The sequence below is a fragment of the Gorilla gorilla genome, chromosome 17, assembly GCF_029281585.2.
Source record: "Gorilla gorilla gorilla isolate KB3781 chromosome 17, NHGRI_mGorGor1-v2.1_pri, whole genome shotgun sequence".
NCBI lineage: Eukaryota > Metazoa > Chordata > Mammalia > Primates > Hominidae > Gorilla > Gorilla gorilla.
The window spans coordinates 52,166,046-52,190,585 of record NC_073241.2 but is presented as its reverse complement, the minus strand read 5'-3'; the positions used below and the strand labels follow the sequence as shown (position 1 = coordinate 52,190,585).

Sequence of the window (24,540 nt, the reverse complement as noted above, 5' to 3'; positions counted from 1 at the left end):
AAATGGAGAGCCAATTGTATTAAGCCAATGTTTCAAGAAAAACATAATGAAAATGTTATCCAGTAAATTTGAGTGTAATAATTTTGGGCTCTAACAACTTGCTAAGGAATAACTAAACAGGAAGAGTACTGGAAGTCAATATAAGTTGGCCAGTCATCTTACTGTCTCCTACCACAGTAGGAGAATAAAATCCCTGGCTCCACCTTCTGTGCTGTGAAATCCTTCACCTGTCTCCATATAGGTGAATACACCAGGCATCCCATAGTCAGATCCTGCTATAAATGAGGAAAGCAGGGCAACTATGGCTCCAGGACTCCCTGTTAGCTTTGTCAAAGCTCTCTTACAAGTACAGTATCCTCTTCCCTCTCTTCTTCACAGAGTTAGAGGCATGAGGGTCTGACAGCTCTCCCAGACGCCTCATTTCTTACAGGTATTTTTCCCAATAAATCTCTTCAGTGTCCAAAGTCTTATTGACGTTTGCTTCTCAGAGAACTCAGGCTAACATATTTAGTTATTAATACCAATCTTGAAATTTTCTTTACATAGGAATGATGGAACAAAAAGCATTCCTAATCTCTTGGCGTTAATGCCATTACTCACTCCAACCTCACTGCTTGTAGAAAGTGGTGTAATGGTAGAAATGAGAGAAAAAACGTGGTGAAATAAGAGAAGGAAGCTCTTCAATGGCTGGAGTTAAAGGCTGAGAGAGATATGTTCCCTGAAATCCTCTACTACATATCCAGAGAAAACAGAAGGAAGCACCTCACCACACTACAGATGAGTAACTAATGATTTCCTTTCCATTGCTGACCTGGGAAAGGGTGAGTGGGAGAGATGGCTTTCTAGTTTCCGGGCTTCTCAGCTAGACAGCCTAGACATGGCTGTGTTATATAACACAGACTAGAGTGCTAAAAGTTGGAATCATCTTCCAATTAGGAGATAGTATATGTCTTATTAAATATCTGTTATGTACTGCTGCTTCCATTATCTCATTTAAACTTCAAAATAGCCCTGCAAAGAAGGTATTGTTAGTGGTCAAGCCCTATGTTCCCGGCTTTTCTTCTATTTTAATAGTTTCTCTTTCTCAATCTTTTGCTGGCTGGGTCCTTTTTCTTCATGAAACCTTAATCAGGAATGCCAAAGGATTCAGTCCTAAGACCTCTTCTTTCTTCCTATACTATTCAGAGATGTCCTTAAGAGATCCACTGAATCCTAGATTCACATATACATCTATCTACTTGACATTTCCATTTGGATAGAGAGGCTGTTGCTACCTACTTATATCCCTTTGTTATTCTCCTGCTTAAGTGGTTTCCATCACAATTAAAATCCAAACTTTTTGCCTATGTCCCTACGAAATCTAGTTGTTGCCCCACTAGATTTCCAATCTCACTCCTATCACTCATCCCCTTTACTCATTAAACTAGAACCACAGTAGACTTTCTGTTCCTCAAATATTTCAAACTTATTTCTACCTTAGACTTTCACATTTGTCTGTTCTATTCCCTTTTGTCTCTAGTTCTTCAAGTGGATGGTTCCTTTCTGTCAATCAAGTCTCAGTTAAGACAGCACCCCAACTCCATGGAGACAGAAGCTCCTGTGTTTAGGATCCTTCTAGATCTCACCCCATGTATCTCTTCATTTGGCTGTTGACTTGTAACCTGTAACAAATTTTTTGTAATAAACTGATAAATATAAATGTTTTCCTGAGTTTCGTAAGTCACTCTAGTAATTATAACCCGAGGAGGGGGTTGTGGGAACCCCAATTTAGAGTCTGTCCAAAGCATGGGTAAACAACCTGGGGCTTGAAATTGGCATCAGAATTGAGGGAAGGACACAGTCATGGGGACAAAGCCCTCAACCTGTGGGACCTGATGCCATACCCAGTGTAGGAACTGAATTAAGAGGATACCCAGCTAGTGTCTGCTGTAGAATTAATTGTTTGCTTGTTGGTAGGGGAAACTCCTCCTCACGTCTGGTGTCTGAAGCATGTTGTATGAGTACAGTGGGAAAAGCTGCGTTTGGTTTTTTTTCTACACAGATCCTGTGGTTACTCAATTACATAATTCGATTTTATTTTCTTCATAGCATTTATAATCTGAAATTGTCTCATTTGTTTGTCGTATGGCTCACTCCCAACCTTTGAAAATTAAATATACGCACAGACAGGAGTGCTAAATTATATTCACCAACTAAGATATGTAAGTCTTATTCAACTTCTGTTATGTATTGTTACTTGCACTGTCTCATTTAATCCATGACATACTAGGAAAAGTATCATCCCTAGCCCCCTAGAGCAACACCTAAGACAGCAAGGACTCAAATATTTGTTGTGGAATCTGAATTAAGAACACAGGGTGAAGCTGGAATTCAAAAACATATGTGATTCTAAAGCACACAGGTCTTTATTCCACAATACACTGCCTATTCCAACAAATGTGCATCCATTGAGTTGGTAGTTGTACAAAGTACTCAATTTCAGTTTGCACATATGAAGATATTAAATTATTTCACCACTAAAAGGGTAGAGACAAACTCAAATCACCCAGCCCTTCCGTAACATATACAAAAATACCAAGAAAATTTTTTTTTTTTTTTTTTGAGACGGAGTCTTGCTCTGTCGCCCAGGCTGGAGTGCAGTGGTGCAATCTCGGCTCACTGCAAGCTCCGCCTTCCGGGTTCACGCCATTCTCCTGCCTCAGCCTCCCAAGTAGCTGGGACTACAGGTGCCCGCCACCACGCCCGGCTAGAAAAAAATTCTTTTAAGAGACAGGGTCTTGTTCTGTTACACAGGCTGGACTGCAATGGCACAATCATAGCTTGCTCAAACTCCTGGACTCAAGCAATCGTCCCGTCTCAGTGTCCTGAGTAGCTAGGACTCCAGTCACATGCCTGGCTAATTTTTAATTTTTTGTAGAGATGAGTTCTTGCTATACTGCCACGCTGGTTTTGAACTCCTGGACTCAAGCAATCATCTTCTTGCCTTGGCTTCCCAAAGAACTGAGGTTACAGGCATGAGCCACTATGCCTACCCTGGAAAAATAGAAACTATAAAGAAAGTATGGGATACTGTGAGTTTGTTTTTTTTTTTTTTTTTTTTTGGAGACATGGTCTTGCTCTGTCACCCAGGCTGGAGCGCAGCAGTGCGATCATAGCTCACTGCAGCCTCAAACACTTTGGACTCAGGCGATCCTCTAGAGTAGCTGAAACTACAGGTTCAGGCCATCATGCTCAGCTTTTAAAATTTTTTGTAGAGACAGGGTCTCGCTTTGTTTGTCCAGGCTGGTCTTCAATGTCTGGCCTCAGGTGATCCTCCCACCTTAGCCTCCCAAAGTATTGAGATTACAGGTGTGAGCCACCACGCTTGGCTGGAATATTGTTTACTATAGCAGGTAGGTAGTTTATGGGTCCTAAATAGCACTTACAATTCAGAAAAGGGAAAACAGCAAATGCTGGAAGCCTTTTCTAATCCTCAGTGTTAACCTCATAGGAGTGGGAAAGAAAGAAGTCTGTGTATGGAAGTAAGTGATAATATTATCTCAGGAATACTCAGAAAGAAGATCCCTAGACTCCCTCAAAGTGAGGAAATTTGCAAAGAAGAAAAGAGAACAGCAAGAGCAAGAAAAGACGACAGAAACAGAATTGTGAAGCAGTTTCCACCTACTTAGAAGTAAAACTGGAATTAAAGCATTAAATGAATTAGAACATTGCTACCCTTGAGCTTCCACTACATCAAACACCAGATAAAGATATCATTTAAAGGGTAAACTGATGTGATCTCAGAATTAATGAAAATCTTTAAGAATAGATCCTTATTTTCATAAAGTATTCATTCAAAGGTGAGAGAAGGCTGTGGGAAAGATCACTTTCAATCCCAAAACTAACTACAAATGAAAGTCAATGTACTTCTTATTATGGAGGAAATCACTTCTTACTCAAGACCTAAGTGCCAGACTCACCGATCTTCTAAAACTTTAATGGTTTCATGAAGGACTTTCTGCTGTTCCCTCAGCTGCTGATTTTTGGTGAAGAATTCTTCTAGTCTTTGTGCATCTCTAAAGGTCAAAAAATAAATAAGTTTTTCAGATAAAAATACTCTTAACAGGATAATTCTAAGAGCTCCACCATGTTTATATAACAAATTTCTTGTACCAAAACAAAACAACTGAAAAGGTCAGGTTGGAATATCTTGTAAATCACAGTTCAAATTATACCAGAATTTTCTCTGCAGAGCTCTTATATACCATAAAGGTATCATGCCACTATTGACTCAACTTTGTCAAAATAGCTATCAAAATGTACATTATTTTATTATTTTGCATATATTTATTAATGTAAATAGTATTTCTCTACTCACATCATCTCTTTCAATTATGGGGAACTCATACTTTCTATTTTACTAATTTCTGTGTTGTTTAAAATTTTTACCTCGTCTTTCTTTTAAGTCAGAGCTTACAGTGAAGCGGATGAACAGGAACCCTACGCCCAGATGCAAAATGGGTTTGAGTCCAGCTCTTCATTTACCAGTTGTGTGACCTGATACAATTAACCTAAACTCTCTGTGCCTCACAAAGTGTAGATACATTAATATCTACTCCAAAAGGTCTGAGAAATAAGTATTAATGTATGTATTGGATATGGAACAGAGTGGCACACAGTAGGCTTTATGTTAAGTGTTTACCATTATGACTTTATAGTGAGGAAAAAACTAACAAAGACAACCAGAATCTTCTTCTACTTAAACCTAATTACCTTCCAAAGTTGTCATATTTTACCCCTCTATCATTATTTTTAAAAATCACCTTATTATATATAAAGTATTCACATATTTTAATTCTAAGAAAACCCATTAGAAATTTGATTAGGATTTTCTGTATAGTCTTGAAGCTGAAAATATAATACTGTGATTCAAACACCTTCTCCCAGTCCCTTGAAGGGTCTAAAATACCAAATCAATTAAGAGTGGCAAATCAGTCTGTCATAAAAAGTAGATGTCAAAATGATTGTGTCAAAGTGGCTAGAATATAGTGTCACTGGCACCAAAATAGATGAGTAAAACCACTAAGCCAAAATGTCAGGTATCAAATATAGAGAGAATTTCTTAAATATTTGTTGAACAGTTTATATTAATTGAAAAACCAACACACGTAAGAGCAACACCTTCTGGCTATACAACAAATATAGTTATGGTAGCATGTAGGGACATCTGAGAACTTGAAAATAACAGACAGTAATATATCATTGAAGCTTGTTAACCTGGCCATTTCTCATTTAACAAAAATAAATAAATAAATAAATAAAATATTTCCTAATACTTCTAGAAAATATATTTAATTCAGAAGGAACACCAGGTTTTCACTGATCCTATTCAGCAAATACAACCAGATAACTTGTCTAAGCCTGGAGGTGTGATTAATCATGTTCTAAAACAGACTGCCAACATCTATTCAAATTTAATATTTAACTTAAATAATCTGTATCATAAAATACCGTAAATATTACATTGAAAATTTACACACACATTTGCCTTAATCTGTATCATAAAATACAGTAAATATTAAATTGAAGATTTACACACACATTGAAGATTTACACACATATACATTTTCACTCTTAAGGAGTGAAAAGTTAATAGCAAAGTGTTTTTTCTTAAATGATGAACAGAACTCTGTAATAGTAGTGAGTTATCTGATTTTCCCATATTCATATATTCCATTACTGTTCTATTTAGAATAACACAGAGCATGACAGTATTTGTCTTAAAGCTAAACTATTATGTAGATGAATAACCTAAGCTAAAGTTAAAACTAACCTCAATTACTTAATAAAATATTCAGGTCAAGAAAGTGGTAACATAAAGAGCATTTACTAATTGCAGAAATAATTTAACAATGTCTTTAAGAAAGCAAATTGATGAATTCCAGACAGTGCAAAAAGAGTCATGCAATTTCAAAAACAGGGAAGTGTCTAATATATTAAAGACAGGTCTACCCTGGACCTCATCCAAAGGAAGAGTTATTACTACACCAATCACTAACTTCATTTCTAAAGCAAGCTCAATGCCATTAGCAGCATTTTACTAAAAACTCAGTATCATTTTCCTAATTGGTGGCCTTCTGTCTTTCTAAGGTAACTGAACATTTTAAATACAAGTGGCATAAGAAGCTGGGTAAACCTTGTATTTGAAAATGTAACTGTAATAAAATAGATAACAAACCTTCCTGTCTCTTTTACATACCTATGCAGCACATTCAACAATTTTTTCATTACTTTTAAATCAAATGTCATATATGGGGGCTGGGGTGGGGGGATCTATAAGGAGGGATAGGAACTACTATGAATAAAATGGACAAAACATTATGTTCGAGTTATACCCTCTACAAAGAAACTTTGTGATAAGGAATCAAAAGCATGAAAACAGTGCTGCACAACTGGAAATTTTTTTTTGTCTTTACAATTCTTTAAATTTCTTAATTAAAATAATTTTAAAAGAAAACAAGAGTTTATCTGAAGGTGAGTAGTCTATATTCCAGAATTTCTAAATTTCTCAGCAGCTAAAGAGAATTTTCTTAGTAAGTGTTACAAAGCTACTCTGCCATCTGTTTCAGATTCCTGAATGTAGAAGCTCTAGAGAATCATGAGTAAAATATGTTCCCGAACTTAAAAAATCAGATCTGATTTAGAACTTTATAAGCAAAACAATTCAGAGAATCTTCAAGTAATTTCAAACTACCTAAAAGGAGTCTTAAAATACCCATTTAGTTTCCATTCATATGAGTTTAGAAATCCCAGAATTATTCTGCTCCCCGTCTTGTAGCATGTTGAATTCCATGTGTTAATTATGGCTCAACAAAGAACTCCGCTGACAAATCAAAATGAGACTACAGATCAATTGTCATTTTAATACTTTATGGGAAAAGATTACATATGTAAGCTGTATTACAATATAAACATACATAATTAAGGCTACACTTAAAATTGCAAAATTATTCTTTTTACTTTAGAATTTGAAAAAAAAAACTGCTGCTGACTATCCAAGGCCCATACTAAGTAGGGCTAATGTTTTTATAAATAAGACATTAAGGTCAAATTGGACATCAGTATCAACTACTCTATAAATGTCAAATTGGACATCAGTATCAACTACTCTATAAATAACACGAGTATTACATACTGATACTTACAAGATTCGTTCCTGTTTTAGCTTGGTTACTTTTACTTGTAAACCTGAAAAGTAAAAAGAAAAGGTATTACTTCTACAACAGTTCCTTTATGAGTCAAATGCTCCACTATTAAGTCACATCAGTCTGGCCTCTAAATAATAAACCAGGTCTCATTAGTTTACAGTATATGCCCCTTACGTGTACCCTGCAGTCACAAAAGCATATCTGCAATGTATTGCTTTTAGTCTATCATATGACAGTCAAATGGAATAACATTTTCCCCATCTAAAGTAAGTTATTACCTTTCTAATAGCAGGGCAAGCATATAATTAGAAGTTCACTGTAAATGAAGGTCTATGTTCTGACATAGTCTGTGTATTTGCTAACAGCAATGGTGTTTATGTAGGCACAAATCTTCTGGGATTAAACTAGACTGTGGTAGGAAGTCCTGGACTAGTAGCAAAATTCCTTATGGAAAAGTACCTAACAAAAGGCATGAATGTTTTATCTCAAGATATCTATTACATGAATTTTTAATTTTAATTAAGTCTGATACAAAACATAAGAGAAGACCACTGCCTATGGACTCAGGTAATTACTGAGAAGAAAGCAGACTGACAGGCATTGAAACTGCAAGGAAGGATACGGACAAAACAGGGTGACATTTCTAATTTTCATGAACAGTAATTAACAAAAGAAAAAAGTCACTGAACAAATATGAAAATACATACATCATTAGCAACTAAATATAAGTCAAACCAAAACAACTAGCAAAATTGTAAAAATTATAATACCCAATATTGATTTAAAAACGTTATTTAATCGGCTGGGCGCGGTGATTCATGCCTGTAATACCAGCACCTTGGGAGGCCAAGGTGGGCAGATCACCTGAGGTCAAGAGTTCCGAGACCAGCCCGATCAACATGGAGAAACCCCGTCTCTACTAAAAAGACAAAATTAGCCGGGTGTGGTGGCACATGCTTGTAACCCTAGCTACTCGGGAGGCTGAGGAGAATCGCTTGAACCCGGGAGGTGGAGGCTGCGGTGAGCCGAGATCCCGCCATTGCACTCCAGCGTGGGCAACAAGAGCGAAACTCCGTCTGAAAAAATAAAATAAAATAAAATAAAATAAAACAAAACAAAATAAAATAAAATGAAGTTATTTAATCAAATATTAAAATAGTAAAAAACTAGAAAATTTTTTCTAGTTGAATATTGCTTTGCCCTCTATTTTCTCTATGCTCCCCATTTTCTGCAATGTAAAGGGGAAAAAAGCCCTCAATATTTACTCTTTAATTTCTCAATCAGTGCTTTTACTATTCTACAATTTACCCAATTATAGATCTACTGAAGAATTTTTATTTGGTGGCAGTTAGTTACCAATAAATAGTTACTAGTTGACTGATTTCCGAAGAATCCAAGAATATTTACTATGTGCCTTTGGTAGTTCACAGATTCTATCAAGTCATAAATCAGAAAAGTTTTTCATATATGTGTATAGAAACATTAATATATTTATCATTCCTTAGAACATACTTTTTCTTTATTTGTTAAACTTGATACAATCTTTCGTACAACATAATTTAGACAAATACAAATTTTAAAAACAAACCTATACATTTCCCAACCATGGTCACATAGACACTAAAGAAGAAGTCATCTCTTCTTACTGCCCTCCATAGTAATGATTTACTGCCAGGAAATCCATATATTGTGGAAAAATAAAGGCCCTGGAGAATTTTTTGGATGTTACATTTTTTCCTTATGTCTCAAATTTCACCTTTAGAAAATGTCCAACTGATATGACACATTTTATCTTCGATTCTATGCTCTATAATTTGAATAAATAAAATGTTATAAATAAGATGGTGAAAAAAATGTTACGGATAAACCTGTATTAAATGTTCACAGCAGTCTTAGCCAAACATTAGAAACAACCCAAACATCCTTCAATAAATGAGTTGTTTAAAAAACCAAAACCTGTGGTGCATCCATGCACATTTTTTCCCTTCTCAAAAATGTGTGAAATTTTACTTGACAGATTTTTTTTTTTTTTTTAAATTTTGGCTGACTTCTAACAATCAGTTTTGCCTTTAAAAGTGAAAAGTGCAGCCAAAGATGAAATGGATTCTTGCCACAAACCATTTTAAGAAAAGAAACAATGAGACAGAAAATCCATATAAACTTCAAAAGAAAATCCTTGGGAAACAGGGGAAGAACTACTCTTTTATCTGGTAAGCATTCAACACCTATGAGGCATTTGTTCTGTCACGCAGATCACCCTGAAACAGGTTTATATGTGTATGTGTGTGTGTTTAAATTTTAGCATTTGCTATTCACCAAGTCAATTAGGAATCTACAATTAGAACCCCTATAAAGTGTGCTTTAATCCTGCTCCACACCCATCGGAAGGAATGAGGCTATACAACAATGTAGCTCCTGTATGAACAGGTAATCTGTTGAACAAAGTATCTGGGATTGTAACACTGGCAACCTAAGATACCTATTGAGGAAACAGTGTTCACAAGACCAAGCACTGTGCTACAATTAACCTTACACACACTCATACATAAATTTTGGAGGAAATGAAACAATCAAGGGCCTGTATATTGTAATACACAAAGCAAATTTAAGAGTTCAGAAATGAGGCAAGAATTCCTTATGCATTAACAAAAATCACTGCTATGTTCTTATTTTAGTTCTTTACCCAGACCAAACCATATATATATATATAAAATGTATGTACTGTCATTTTAAACAAGTTATTTATGGTTCTGAATTATAAATAATACCCCTAACATCACTTTCTTGACAAACAGTGGGGGCTTTATATACAAATGAAGTAATTAAACTTCAACCAAAACTACTACTGCTAGCATTTCTATAATTGCCTAACAAATCATTTAAATTCCAAGGCCATACTTAAGCTGTGCTCACTTTGCTTAAGATTGAACTATCTCAAAATGGGTAAATTAATTTTTGTGGATTTTATATTTGCAGATGTGAATGCAAATAAAAAATAAAAGGTGTGAGAGTTACTGATAATAATAATATTATTATTATTTTTGAGACAGGATTTCTGTCACCCAGGCTGGGGTGCAGTGGTGCAATCACGACTCACTGTAGCCTTGACTTACCAGGCCCAAGCGATCCTCCTGCCTCAACCTCTCAAGTAGCTGGGACCACAGGCACACACCACCATGCCTAACTAATTAAAAAAATTTTTTTTGTAGAGACAGGGTCTCGCTTTGTTGTCCAGGCTGGTCTCAGACTCCTGGACTCAAGTAATCCTCCTGCCTTGGCCTCCCAAGTGTGTGCCACTGTGCCCAGCCTGACAGCATTCTTAATAATGAGTGGGACAATTCATTTCACTGTTAATTTGTGCAGTCTTAAGATAATGTTCTCTTTTTAGAATTTTTGATTCTATGTATAGAAAATAAATGGAGCAATTAAAAAATGAATCAAGAAATATTTATCCTGTCCTATTAGAGCCCCCAAACTTTCCCATTTCTTCAAGGTGTTTCAACTTTGCCTCACAAAACCTACCTAGTTTTCTTTGAAACTGATTACCATATTTACTAGACACAGAAAATATATTAGCTAGATGTTAATAGCAGACGCTGGCATAGGCAAAAGATCATTTATTAAAATAGTGGTATTCTGAAAATAAATATTTTAAATTCTATTACTTGTGCTCTTGATAATAAACTTGATACTGAAAAAGATTTTTAAAGGCAATAAAATTTTGTACCCAAATAAATATGCTTTAAGACTTTTGAAATTTAAAGAATTCTGAAGTTTCCATTAAATTCTGTGAGTTCGGAATTTAAAGCATAAACACTGTATATCATCAGTAACAATCTGTGACACTGATACTAGCAGCATTTGTCACAAAAGGAACATATCATGAAATGATACAATAATGAAAGGATACAATTATCTTAAAGGATATAAAAACTCGGTCATAAATGTCTCCAGAATTTTTCAACAAAAATGGTCTGGTTTGCATATTGCTAGTCTCCAACAGAAATTAGAGCATTTTGTCTATCCTTGCCTAGTTTTAAAAGACATGGATGCAGTTTATTATATTGTTGTGATCAGTGCACATACTGTCATATTTTGCTATCATTTTATTATGTTTTGGCAAAAGAGGCAAAAAAAATTCTAAACACATGTAGCAGAGCATTCAGATTCAAGCAAGTTCCTATGGGCACATTTCTGTAGCTAAGTAAAAACTATATATCTCAAATATTACCATTCCCAACATTTCTCTTTTATTTTTTACTGACATGAAGCTTTAAAGGTCATGAGTCAATTTTGATTCCTATATATACCTTAAAACCTGCAAAGTCCTGACAAGTCCATGTTTGATGTCTTTCAAACAGCTTCTTACACTGGTTTCTACAAATGGATTCCCCACCTCCTTAAAAAAATTAAGTTCCCTTCAGGCATGTCTTTGATGTTATCACATAGAGACTCTAATTTTATATGGAACTATGTGGAACATATTGACAAACGCATGGCCCAAACCAAAATGTTTTAAAATGACATATCTACTTAAAAAATAGTACTTATTCATTTAATACCTTTAAGAATCCATAAGTTATTTGAAATTGGGAAAGTGGCATGATCAATATAACGTACCAAAGATTATCTTCTCTTATAAGCTCATATATCAGATACCTAATATTCATAAAACACATGGACCTTATCATATACACCAACAATTACTGTATTCCTCCCTTAAAGTTATTCAGAGTATAGAAACTTTTGTGGGAATGTGATTAGAACATAACCATGAGGAGTACACTTTAAAAGAATTATCTACTACATAATATTTGCAAGCTTTATATATTCTATAATTTGATAAATATGGCATATTGTTCCTATTAAAGAGTATACCATTTGTTTCTTGATGCTTCCTCACTGTAAAATAGGGATTTCATGAAGATCCTGTAACACCAAAGAATAGGAAGAAGAAATCTGTCAAATATTTTATTTCTATTAAATTAACAGCTTATAAATAGCCAGGCACAGTGGCTCCTGCCTGTAAACCTAGCACTTTGGGAGGCTGAGATGGGCGGCTTGCTTGAGGTCAGGAATTCAAGACCAGCCTGGCCAACATGGTGAAACCTCACCTCTACTAAAAATACAAAAATTAGCCAGGAGTGGTGGTGTGTGCCTGTAGTCCCAGCTACTTGGGGGGCTGAGCCAGGAGAACGCTTCAACCTGGGAGGCAGAGGTTGCAGTGAGCTGCGATCATGCCACTGCACTCCAGCCTGGGTGACAGAGTGAGACTCTGTTTCAAAACATAAAAAACAAAAATAGAAATCAAGAGTTTCAAGAAAGTTGCAGAATATAAAATCAACTCACAAAAACCAGTTGTATTTCTATACACTAACAATGAACAATCTGAAAAGCAAATTAAGAAAACAATTCTATTTACAGTAGCATCAAAAGAATAAAATACTTAAGAATACATTTCACCAAGGAGACAAAAAACTTGTACACTGACAATCAGAAAATGTTGCTGAAAGAAATTATAGAATGACCAGGTGTGGTGGCTCACACCTGTAATCCTAGCACTTTTGGAGGCCAATGAGGTCAGAGGACTGCTTGAGCCCAGGAGTTGAGACTAGCCTGGGCAACAAAGTGAGATCCCTGTCTCTATAAAAAAATAAATTAGCCAGGTTCGGTGGTGCATGCCTGTAGTCCTAGCTACCCTGAAGGCGGAAGCGGAAGGATTGCCTGCACCCTGGAATTTGAGGCTACGGCGAACCATGATTGTGCCACTGCACTCAAGCCTGGGCAATGAGGCAAGACCTCATCTCTAAAAATTAGTAATTAAAAATTAAAAAATCTTAAAAAGAAATATAGACCGGGCACGGTGGCTCACGCCTGTAATCCCAGCACTTTGGGAGGCTGAGGCAGGCAGATCACGAGGTCGGGAGATCGACACCATCCTGGCTAACACAGTGAAACCCTGCCTCTACTAAAAATACAAAAAATTAGCCGGGCGTGGTGGCGGGCGCTTGTAGTCCCAGCTAGTCAGGAGGCTGAGGCAGGAGAATGGCATGAATCCAGGAGGTGGAGCTTGCAGTGAGCCGAGATTGCGCCACTGCACTCCGGCCTTGGCGACAGAGCAAGACTCTGTCTCAAAAAAAAAAAAACAAAAAAAGAAATATAGAAGACACTAATAGAAAGGTATCCCATGTTCATGGACTACAAAACAATATTGTTAAGATGTCAATACTATACAAAGCAATCTACAGATTCAATGCATTATCTATCAAAATCCCAAATCCCAAAATCCCAACATTTTTTGCAGAAATAGAGAAATCTGTCCTAAAGTCAAGGCAAGATGACAATCTCTTCAGCATAGCACATACCATTTTACATAATTTGGATCTATGTACATTTCTAGCATCATATCCTATCCACCTCCCCCAAAACTCCAATCTCCCATTCCATTTCCTCTTAGAACTAAACCTAACTATCCATAGTTCCTTGAATAAAATCAAGCTCTTATCTGCAAACTTTTGCATGTGCTATTCTCTCTACTCAGAAAATTCCCTCCCCTTCCACCATCTTCCTTGCCTGGCTAATTAGACTTAATCAATTATCAAGCCTGGTCTGACATAAACCATGCACAAACCCACCTCCCCATGCAACCACACACACCCTCAGTTCTTCCTTCATGTTTTCAGATAATAACATACTATACTGCATTAAAATTCTAGACTAGAAATTCCCTTAAAGCTAGCACTATATAGGATTTATTCTTATTCACAAGGTCTGGCACATAGTAAGTGCCCAAAAAACATTTCTTGAACATTTCTTTGTGTCTCCATGAACACTGGGTCTTGAAAGAATACTTTTGGGGTTGTTCATATTTCAAAACTCATTAATTAATAAGGGTATCACCAGAAGTTTTCCAAGAAACTAAACTTACCATGGGAAAGTTCTTTTTTTTTTTTTTTTTTTTTTTTGAGACGGAGTTTCGCTCTTGTTGCCCAGGGTGGAGTGCAATAGCGTGATCTCAGCTCACTGCAACCTCCGCCTCCCGGGTTCAAACGATTCTCCTGGGTTCAAGCGATTCTCCTGCCTCAGCCTTCCTGAGTAGCGGGGATTACAGGTGCGCACCACCACACCCAGCTAATTTTGTATTTTTAGTAGAGACAGGGTTTCTCTATGTTGGTCAGGCTGGTCTCGAACTCCTGACCTCAGGTGATCTGCCCACCTTGGCCTCCCAAAGCACTGGGATTACAGGCGTGAGCCACCGTGCCCAGCCTACCATAAGAAAGTTCTAATACAGACCCACATACTACACTTTAGATTCAGGTTGATTATGTTTTAATAGTACTCCAGTATAATGATACAGCTATAAAGCACTGCAATATTAAACTTATAATAGGTAATCAAGAAACAAATGTAATATGAAGAATTTATCATACATAGGGACATAGGGAAAGTTACAGAATTAAAGTATATTAAAATTTAATATTAAAACCTTGAGCTTAGCTTCATATGGTGTATCTTTTAACACAAATAATATTTACTCATCTCAACCACAATTGCTTAATCCTCTATAAACTCCTTGCACTTCATAAAAACCTTTTAACTGTTATTTCACTGTATTGTAATTATCTGTTTACACGACTCTACTAAGACTGCAGGCTGTCTGAAGGTAAGTGGCCATTCACTTTTCTATTTCAGTGCTACAGGTTTGTCAAATGACTTTATGTAGTATTTTTATGTCTATATCCTGCAAAGAATTTTATAGAAGAAAATTAAATTTAGAGGTTAGGTAATTAGGCTAAGATCACAGAGCAAGTGGGTAAATGAAATCAGAATTCAAATCCAGGTCTTCAGTCAACAAATTCTGTACGTTTTCCACTATCTCATAAATATTACCACAAGTAAATAACAGCAAGTTGTATACAAACTATGTTCTGTGGTTAAAAAGCACCAATTTGACCATAAAAATGAATCACAAAAACTACAATTGTAAATGTCCTCTAAAAATGAGATCTGGCTGGGCGCAGCTCACGCCTGTAATCCTAGCTCTTTGGGAGGCCAAGGCGGGAGATCACCTGAACTCAGGAGTTTGAGACCAGCCTGGGCAACATAGCGAAACCCTGACTCCACAAAAAATACAAAAACTAGCTAGGTGTTCTAAGGTGAAGGATAAGTTTTTAAAAAACAAAAACAAAAACAAACTAGCTGGGCATGGTGCGTGCGCCTGTAGTCCCAACTACTTGGGAGGATGAGGTGGGACAATCACTTGGGCCCGAGAGTTTGACACTATAGTGAGCCATGTTTGCACCACTGCACTCCAGCATGGGTGACAAAGCAAGACCCTGTCTCAAAAAGAAAAAGAAAAAAAGATCAGCTGGGCACAGCAGCTGACACCTGTAATCCTAGCACTTTGGGAGGCTGTGGCCAGTGGACTGCTTGAGCCCAGAAGTTCAAGACCAGCCTGGGCAACAAGGCAAAACTCTGTCTCTACAAAAAATACATAAAATTAGCTGGGCGTGGTGGTGCACACCTGTAGTCCCAGGTACCCAGGAGGCTAAGGTGGGAGGAACACCTGAGCCTGGGAGGTTAAAGCTGCAGTGAGCTGTGACCATACCACTGCACTCCAGCCTGGGCAACGGAGTGAGACCCTCTCTGAAAATTAATTAGTAAATACATAAATACATGAATATATAAATAAATAAATAAATAATGAGATCTTTGGGCCAGGCGCAGTGGCTCACGTCTGTAATCCCACCACTTTGGGAGGCAGAGACAGAAGGATCACTTGAGGCCAGGAGTTCAAGACCAGCCTGGGCAACATAGTGAGACCCTGACTCTACAAAAAATAAAAAATTAGCCAGGCATGGCAGCGTGTGCCTATGGTCCCAACTACAGGAGGGAGGCTCACTTGAAAATGGGAGGTTGAAGCTGCAGTGAGCCGTGATCACACCACTACACCCCAGCCTGGTGACACAGTGAGACCCTGTCTCAAAAAAAAAAAAAAAAAAAAAAAAGATATCTTTGAACTTAAAGATGGCCATTAAATGTACAAAATTCAACAGTGGACTGAATAAAAAAAAAGTATATATACATCATGGAATACAATGAAGCCATAAAAAAGAACAAAATTATTTTCTTTGCAGCAACGTGGATGCAGATGAAGCCATTACCCTGAGCAGAGAACAGAAATACTGCATGTTCTCATTTATAAGTGGGAGCTACACATTTAGTACACATGGACACAAAGAGGGGAACAACAGGTACTGGGACCTACATGAGGGTGGAGGGTCAGGGGGGTGGGAAGAGGGTGGGGATTGAAAAACTACCTATGGGGTACCATGCTCACTACCTGGGTGATGAAATCATTTGTACACCAAACCCCAGCAACATGCAATCTATCCATGTACCAAATCTGCACATGTACCCCCCGAACCTAAAAGCTGAAATAGAAATAATAAACAGGACTGTCATACAAAGGTATACAAAGCCACTACAGTCTCAACAAAATACTGCTATAAGTATTTAAGAAAAGATTTTACCTTGTACTTCTCTATCATGACACTCTTTTAGTTTTGTCCAAAGGTCCTTAAAGTCACTAGATATATCTGCAGAGTTAGGGCTTCCACAGCTGCTTCCCGAGATATTCATCTTGCTTACTATGCTCCACACTTCTACTTGCTTAATATTTTCTGACCTTTTCTGTTACATTATAGAGGTATCAAGTCGTCTTTGGACAGGTCAAATACCTGAAATGACAGATTGCAACATAAATGAACTTTGCATTTATCTTTATGTACTTTGAAATCAGGATGAAACACAAGCCCAGATATCCTCATTTACCATTTCCTTATTTACCTATAATCTATCATTTTTAGAATTTGGGAGGGGAAGGAAAGAATAAGGAAAGATGATAATGGTGAGAAAAGTTCCGATTTCAGTTATTTGGCTATATGAGGTAAATTTTCAGGCAAATTTTCTTATTTCTCTTAGAGGAAGAAATTATCTCAATTATGTTAAACAGAAAGGATTCAGATATTGAGGGGTTTTTATCATTCATGGTCAGTATTAATTTACCACTATAAACTAATTTATTGTTTTGGCTGGGGGAGATGGCTCTTGCCTGTAATCCCAGCTCTTTGGGAGGCTGAGGTGGGCGGATCACTTGAGGCCAGGAGTTTGAGATCAGCCTGGCCACCATGGTGAAACCCCATCTTTACTGAAAATACAAAAATTTGCCAGGTGTGGTAGTGCGTGCCTGTGGTCCCAGCTACTCAGGAGGTTGAGGCAGGAGAATTGACTGAAACTGGGAGGCGGAATTTGCAGTGAGCGGAGATCGTGCCACTGCATTCCAGCCTGAGCGACAGAGACTCTGTCTCAATTAAAAAAAAAAAAAAATTGTTTTTTTAACTTTTGAATTGGTGCAACACACTGAGCCCAAAACTGAAAAATATTCTTAGTCTTGACTTAACAAGCATCCACATATATACACATATCTATATATATTTTATAAAAGAGACAGTTGACTGATGTATTAACACAGATGAGGATCTGTATAACTTTCCAAAAACAAGAGAAGTCAGTAAGATTTAAACACAGCAAAGATCTATGAATACAGAAACATCCTAGAGTCATAAGACAATTAGGGTAATGTTACTTCGTGCCTCTCTTAGAATAAAGGTGAATCATTAAGTTTATTACGTAGTCCTTGAAGAAACCAACAGGTTAAGAAGTTTGAATGGATTAGTAAATATTTTAATATGTGTTCTTAAAATGAAACCATTAATTAGCTACAACTTAAAAAGTAATAGTAATCAGCAAGTCTACTAACCCTCACATCTGGCTCCTTAGCCAAAGCAAACTGATAGTTTCCTGCTAACCATTTCTTGAGGTCTCTGACAAAGGGGCTGAAAGAGTAATTCTGAAGGGAGCAGGAGTATATGTGAAGCCACTTGGTGAACCGTAAAGAGCTACAAAAATAAACTATCAAGCTTTGCAAAAATTGTGATTAGACTTTTAAAAAATAATCAGCAGAAACTAAATATGAGCTGGATTTTAGATATTAGGAAATTATTAATTTTCTTGGGTATGATAATGATGCGGTTTTGTTTGTTTTTTTTAGAAAGGCCTTATCTGTTAAAGGGATATTTACTGAGATATTTACAGGTAAAGGGATATACTCTGCGATTTGCTTGAAAAAAAAAAAAATCCAGCAAAAAACAAACAAAAATGGATGTTGGGTGAAGATATGAAACAAGGGCTGAACTTCAACAATTTCTGAAGCTGGGTGGGTGCGTATACAATGGGGTTTGTAATTCCAGTATTTCTCTTGTGTACATTTATTTCTGTAAAAAAGTTTTTAAAAGTAGAATTAGGTGCACTGCATTAGTTTTGTTACCAAAGAGGTTTTTATTCTATCTTTAACAGATAAACAAATGGGCCTATATATAATTGTGAATAAAAGTCACCATTTGTTTCCCACATACCAGTAACTGTAGAATATTAATATTAATATTTGTATTTATATATTATTTAATATATAATTATATATTATAGAATATTTATATTCTACCTAACCTTCAGAAAAACTCTGTAAGACAGCTACTATAATTTCATTTTAGAGTTGGGGGAAGAGGCCTAAGGCAGTAAATGTCCAAGGTCACACAGCTGGGACATGGCTATGTCAGGGATGGAAATCAAGTCATGAGACCAATAACTGTAAAATACCTCTCTGTAGCCCGCATGTTCTCAATCATAGGTGGGAACTGAACAATGAGAACACCTGGACACAGGAAGGGGAACCTCACACACCGGGGCCTGCCGTGGGGTGGGGGGAGGGATAGGATTAGGAGATACACCTAATGTAAATGACGAGTTAATGGGTGCAGCACACCAACATGGCACATGTATACATATGTAACAAACCTGCACGTCGTGCATATGTACCCTAGAACTTAAAGTATAAAAAATAATAATAAAATAAAGAAAGGAAAAATACCTCTCTGCAGCAAAAAGAAAAAAAAAGAAGACATAAACGATTTCTATTAAGTAAACAGTTTAAAATGAAGGTTTAATTAATGATCGAAAAAGTATTAACATACTCGTTTAAAGCCAAGAGTGTAAAATAAGCATCCTTTACGTATCTATCTTCAAGTAAGTGATGTACAGTGCTTTAAAAACAAAACATAAAAACAAAACATTCAACTTGCAAATTCTGGCTCGCAAAACCCTTTCCACCTACCCGCATGCCCAGCACTTTTTGTTAGCATCTCTCTCTGCAATGAACCGTTATTCGAGGCACGACGACAATGTACATTTTTCAATCTCTCAGAACGTCACGTCTTACCTCCCAAGTTGCATTCTGGGCTCAAAGGCCTGTAATTGTTTAAGACATTTGTGTGTATTCCTTAGTATAAACCACTACACTGCAGGTGCTCACCAAAATACTCGCTGCCACACCACAGGTATTCTCACACGGGTAAGGCGAGAGGCACATTTCGTCACACAGGGGACTTGAACAAACTGCACGGGACATTTCAGGGGTCCTCTTATGGGCGGAGCAGAGCAGCGGGGCAAAGGCTTTCCAGCCAGGTCCCTTCTCCATCCATTTCTCCCCAGGTGCCCGCGCCGGTTCCGCGTGCGGGTCTGGCCAAAAAACCTCCCAAGCGCGCGCGCGAGCCGCAGTCGGCGCATGCGCGGGGCGGGCTCGGCGGCGAAAGACGCTTCCTGAGCCCGCGCGGGAGACCCAGAAGTAGTACTGAGTTAGCGCTCGTCCTCCCGCCGGTCCACCACCACCGAGTGTAGCCCGGGCCCGGCCTATTTCATCAGACACAGCCCCAGAGCCGGGAGCCACCCCTAGCCCGGGAGCCCTTCGCCAAGCGCGCAGCTCCAGACCAGAAGCAGTCGCTCCGACCCAGAGCTCCGGGTGGGGTAAAGAGATTGCTTTTACTCACCGCCTCCGAGATTGCCTCGGAATTCGCGAAAGCCCCCGAAGGGAAGCGAGCACTTTCTGAGGCTGTGAAGGGACGGCTGCTCGCTTTTCTCTTTCGCCCTTTTCCCTCACCAGAGTGCCAAATCCTCGGTGGGAAAGCCGACCCCTCCGGACAGCCCGCGCTTTAAGGCCGGGGGCTGCCGGCCGGGCTCGGAGGCGGCCGGACCCGCCCCGCCCGGGAGCCCGCGTGACGTCACGCGGGAGTTCCACTTGCGTCACGCCCCTTCCTCCCGCTGCCCAGCGCGGCGGCGCACTTCGTGCCCTAGCTGAGGAGCGGGCTCTTCGGTGCGGCCCATCCCGGAGGGCGATGGTTGGGGAGGGGAGCGCTACCTCGGAGCTGCCGGGAGCGACCCGAAGAGTCTGGCGACCGCCACAGCATTTCTGAGATGCGCTGGGGAAAGCTCAAGCCGTTCTGTTGGGGGAGCATCAAGCCCTTGCGGTTCTGTGAAAGTTATCTGTACACTGTGTCTAGCTTAAGCATTTTGCAGGGAAGCATGTGTAGAGTGACCTGTACCGAGTGAAGAGTTAAAATTAACTGATGGAGGGTATGGACGCGGATCTGTCTAACATAGTTTTCGGCCTTGTCGCTGTTATCTGCAGTTTAGTGATGTGACCTGACAGGGTTGGGCGGTAACGCCATAGATCAAAACGATCTGTATTTTGCTGAGGTTAAACGGGAAGTTTCTGGCAAATTTGAAACGAGAAGGAATCTCCTTCAGCATTATTTATTGGGACAACATGCTGTTAGATGATTTTTTTTAAAAAAGTCCATTTTTCTTGTGGCTGTTCGTTTGAGATTCACACCGATAGTAGGTATTCCTATTTCTCCTGATTTCTAAAAGAATCGTTTTTAGACCACTAGAAATTCTACAAATAAACAAAATAGACTAGAACCAAATATCTTTTAAACCAGTCCAGTACTTTTGTGTAATTATTATAAGACCTGGGAAGGGATAATATTAACAGGCTTTAAAAGTTTAGTACTTAGAAATCATAAATACAAAGTGGAAAGGTATTTTTTCCACCTGTCCCACATCTTAAGGGATGAATAAATATAACTTAAAAAGTTAGTATACAGAAGAGGGGTGCTAAACCTTCTATTAGCCTGTTACAGCAACTATCATTCACTTCCCCATTTTATAAGACTTAACTCCACATTTTTGAAAGAAAATGGATGAAATTTTGACTATGTAATTTTTAACGCAAGATAGGAAACATAATTGACAGAGTGAAGCTTTTATGTTTATGACAGAAATAACCTGTAATAAGTTTGTCATTTAACAGAGTATTGAAAGAGCAGTGTGCTGTGGTCTGCACTGTGGTCCAAAGAAAAACTGAGCAGAATGACCCAACCTGTTCCTATGGCCTCTGCCTGTGTCTCACTCTCTAATCCATTTATGCAAGTCAGAAACCAAAGAGTCATCCTTGACACTTTATTCATCCCTAACTTCCATATCCAAGCCATCACGCAGTCCAATTTTACTTACTAAACATCTAAATCCATCCCCTTCTCTCCATCACTACCTCCGTAATCCAAGATACTGTTATTTCTTACCTAGTCTACTGCTAGTCTCCTTTCCACATCCACGCTACCAACCACCCCTCCTAAATCTTTGTTTTCACTGGTGTTCAGAAAAAAATTTGAACATCTATTCTCCATATATATATTTAATTTTAAATTACATGCATGTACTGTTGAAAAATGGTACATGATCTAATGAAGTTACAGGCTCTGAAGTCAGACGTCTGGGTTTAAATCCTGCTCTAATACTTCCTTACTGAGTGACTTTGGACTGACTGCTTAAGCTCGCTGTCCCATTTTACCTACCTGTAAATTGAGGATAATAGTACCAACCTCACAGGGTATTAAGATTAAATGAATATATGTAAACTGCTTAGTATTCAGATATATACTATGTGCCCAAAAGCTAGCCATAATTAGTATGTCTTAGCTAATATGATTATAATCCATTTTAAAAGCATTTTTAAAGGATAAAAAATAGAATAAAAATACATCTTCCCTCCTCCACCTTAAATTGTGTCTACTTTGAGACCACTTCTCTATACTGCAGCTACTGTGATCTTGAAAAGTAAATCTGTTAATGTCACTATGCTGCTTAAACCCTTTCAGTGGCTTCCAGTTACTCTGTGAAGGAAGCCCCTTTGAATTGCCTCTGCTACCTCTTTGGCTTTATTTCCAGACATTTTCTGTCCTCTGGTCTCACTAGACTTTTGATGTCTCCTAGGCCATTGCATGCTATTGTCTCTGCCTGGAGTTCTCCACCAAACCTACCCCCACTCTTTGCCCCAGCTATCTACTAATCATGTTTTTATATTATTTCAATAGTCTCTTCTACTAGATCCTCCTACAGTACCATGTAACCTCACCATCTTGCAGTTTTTATTGTTTTAGTTATTTAATTAATTCTGTCTCCCCGCTGGACTGTAAATTTCTTGAGATAAAAAACCATGTCTTGGGCCAGACTTTGGGTGGCTGAGGCAAGAGGATCACTTGAGGCCAGGAGTTCAAGATAAGCTTGGGCAACATAGTGAAATCTTGTCTCCTATTCTAAAAATCAAACCAAAATAGCTGGACACAGTGGTTCGTGCCTCTAGTTCTAGTTACTGTGGAGGCTGAGGTGGGAGGATTGCTTGAGCCCAGGAGTTCAAGCCTGCAGTGAGCTATGATTGTGCCACTGTACTCCAGCCTAGGTGACAGAGCGAGAGACCCTGTCTTAAAATTAAAAAAATAAAAAATGAAAAAGGTTTGTTCACCCTTTTATCTCCAGGAACTAGCCTAGTGTCTGCCACCAAATCAATATTCTATGAATGAATGAAATGGGCATTCCCTGGTGGATCCGATTTCTATGTAAATGGAAACCTTTGGGTACATTCAAAATTCTTAGATTTTTAAATGAGATTTTATATGGCCACTTTAACAATGGAAATGGCGGGCATCCTCATAGATAGGTTCTAAAGCTTTAAGAACCACATGGAATAAATTTTGAGGTTCCAAAGATCTGCTGAAAAAACATCTTTAACAGAGAAGCAGTTATTTTGAACTCTTCATAATACTGGGTTTCTCATATGTTGTGGCTTAGAACAGTACTTCCCAAACTTTTTCAATTTCAGCATGCTTAGAAAATGAACACTTGTGTTATATATTGTAATGAAAAGGTGAGGCTGCTTCCATCCAGTGGCAACAGAAGTTGAGACTAGTCACCTCAGGCCCAGTGCTGCCACCTTCAGGGCTAGGTTTTTAATGTCCCAGCACACCTATTGGAGGCCCCTGGCTAGAATGCTGAATTTACATAAACTAGTGAAATAGTTAAAATGGTAAGTTTATGTTATGTATATCTAGGCACCAATTTAAAATAAATTGTGTGATAGCAGTACAGACTCTAGGATTCTTAAAAGTAAAGTTTGGGAACTCATGTAGATTTAAAAGTCATCTAACTCAAGCCATTTACAAATGAAATCCTGTAGATTCTAGAATCTATGCTTAACTCCTGCAGCTGGGTAGTTGAGTGTTGTGAAGGGAAAATGACGTATCACGTTAGACTGATATCACTGAAGTCATATGGTTTCAAACTTCATGCAGGGCATCAGTTAATCCTTAAAATAGCCTTTGTTCAGCTCTTTTTATTTTCTCTGCTGTCTTCCAGACCTTTACTATTTTCAGTCCTCAAGCCTCTGAAGCTGTTGTCACTCTAGGTGGATAACCTGGCCTCCTGATTAAACAAGACAGTTGAGCTCAACAAGTGTGATCTTCCTAAACTTGCTTTTTTCTTTCTCAACCCTACGAATTAGGCAAAACCATTTGCAGTTAAAAATACAACCTGAGGCCAGATAGGGTGGCTCATATCTGTAACCTCAACGCTGTGGGAGGCCCGCGGGAGGCTCACTTGAGATTTGAGAAACTGCAGTATAGGCTGAATGACAGCCAGAACCTGTCTCTTAAAAACACACACACACACACCTCCCCCCACCCCCCCCGCCCAAACAATCCAGTTGCTTCTCACCTTTGTGTCCACCCTGGTTCAAGCTACCATCAACCTCTTCTACGGCAATATCCTCCTTTTAAAAAAAATAAATAAATAATCTGTTATCCACTCTGTTCTCCATTACAGTATGTTCTCCAACAGCAGTCTGAGAGGTTCTTTAAAATCTATCAGAAAATCACACTCCCTGCTTAAAGCATTTCAGGGTCTTCCCATCACCCTAGAATAAAATCCAAACTCCTTTCCATGGTGTCAGGACGAGTCAGGCACTATATTCTGCTGATGATACCTCTTAAATATAATTTTGAATTAGTGCTTTCCTTTCCAACCTCACTTATTGCCCTAGTTTAGGCCCTGATGTTTCTTACCT

At 38.2% G+C, this 24,540-nt stretch overlaps 1 protein-coding gene across 8 annotated transcripts in view; it reads right to left on the bottom strand.

Annotated features, from left to right (window-relative positions):
* Positions 1-24,241, bottom strand: part of RBBP8 (RB binding protein 8, endonuclease) — a 94,253-nt gene extending 70,012 nt beyond the window's left edge. For 2 of the 8 annotated variants that reach the window (XM_031003567.2, XM_055367961.1), the window contains exons 1-4: positions 19,618-20,091; positions 16,721-16,927; positions 7,185-7,227; positions 3,960-4,055 (exon numbers count right to left, since the gene is read on the bottom strand). In XM_031003567.2, the coding sequence (XP_030859427.2) occupies positions 3,960-4,055; positions 7,185-7,227; positions 16,721-16,829 (248 nt within the window). In that variant the 5' untranslated portion in view covers positions 16,830-16,927; positions 19,618-20,091. 8 annotated transcript variants of the gene reach the window in all.
* Between the last annotated feature and the right edge of the window lie 299 nt (positions 24,242-24,540).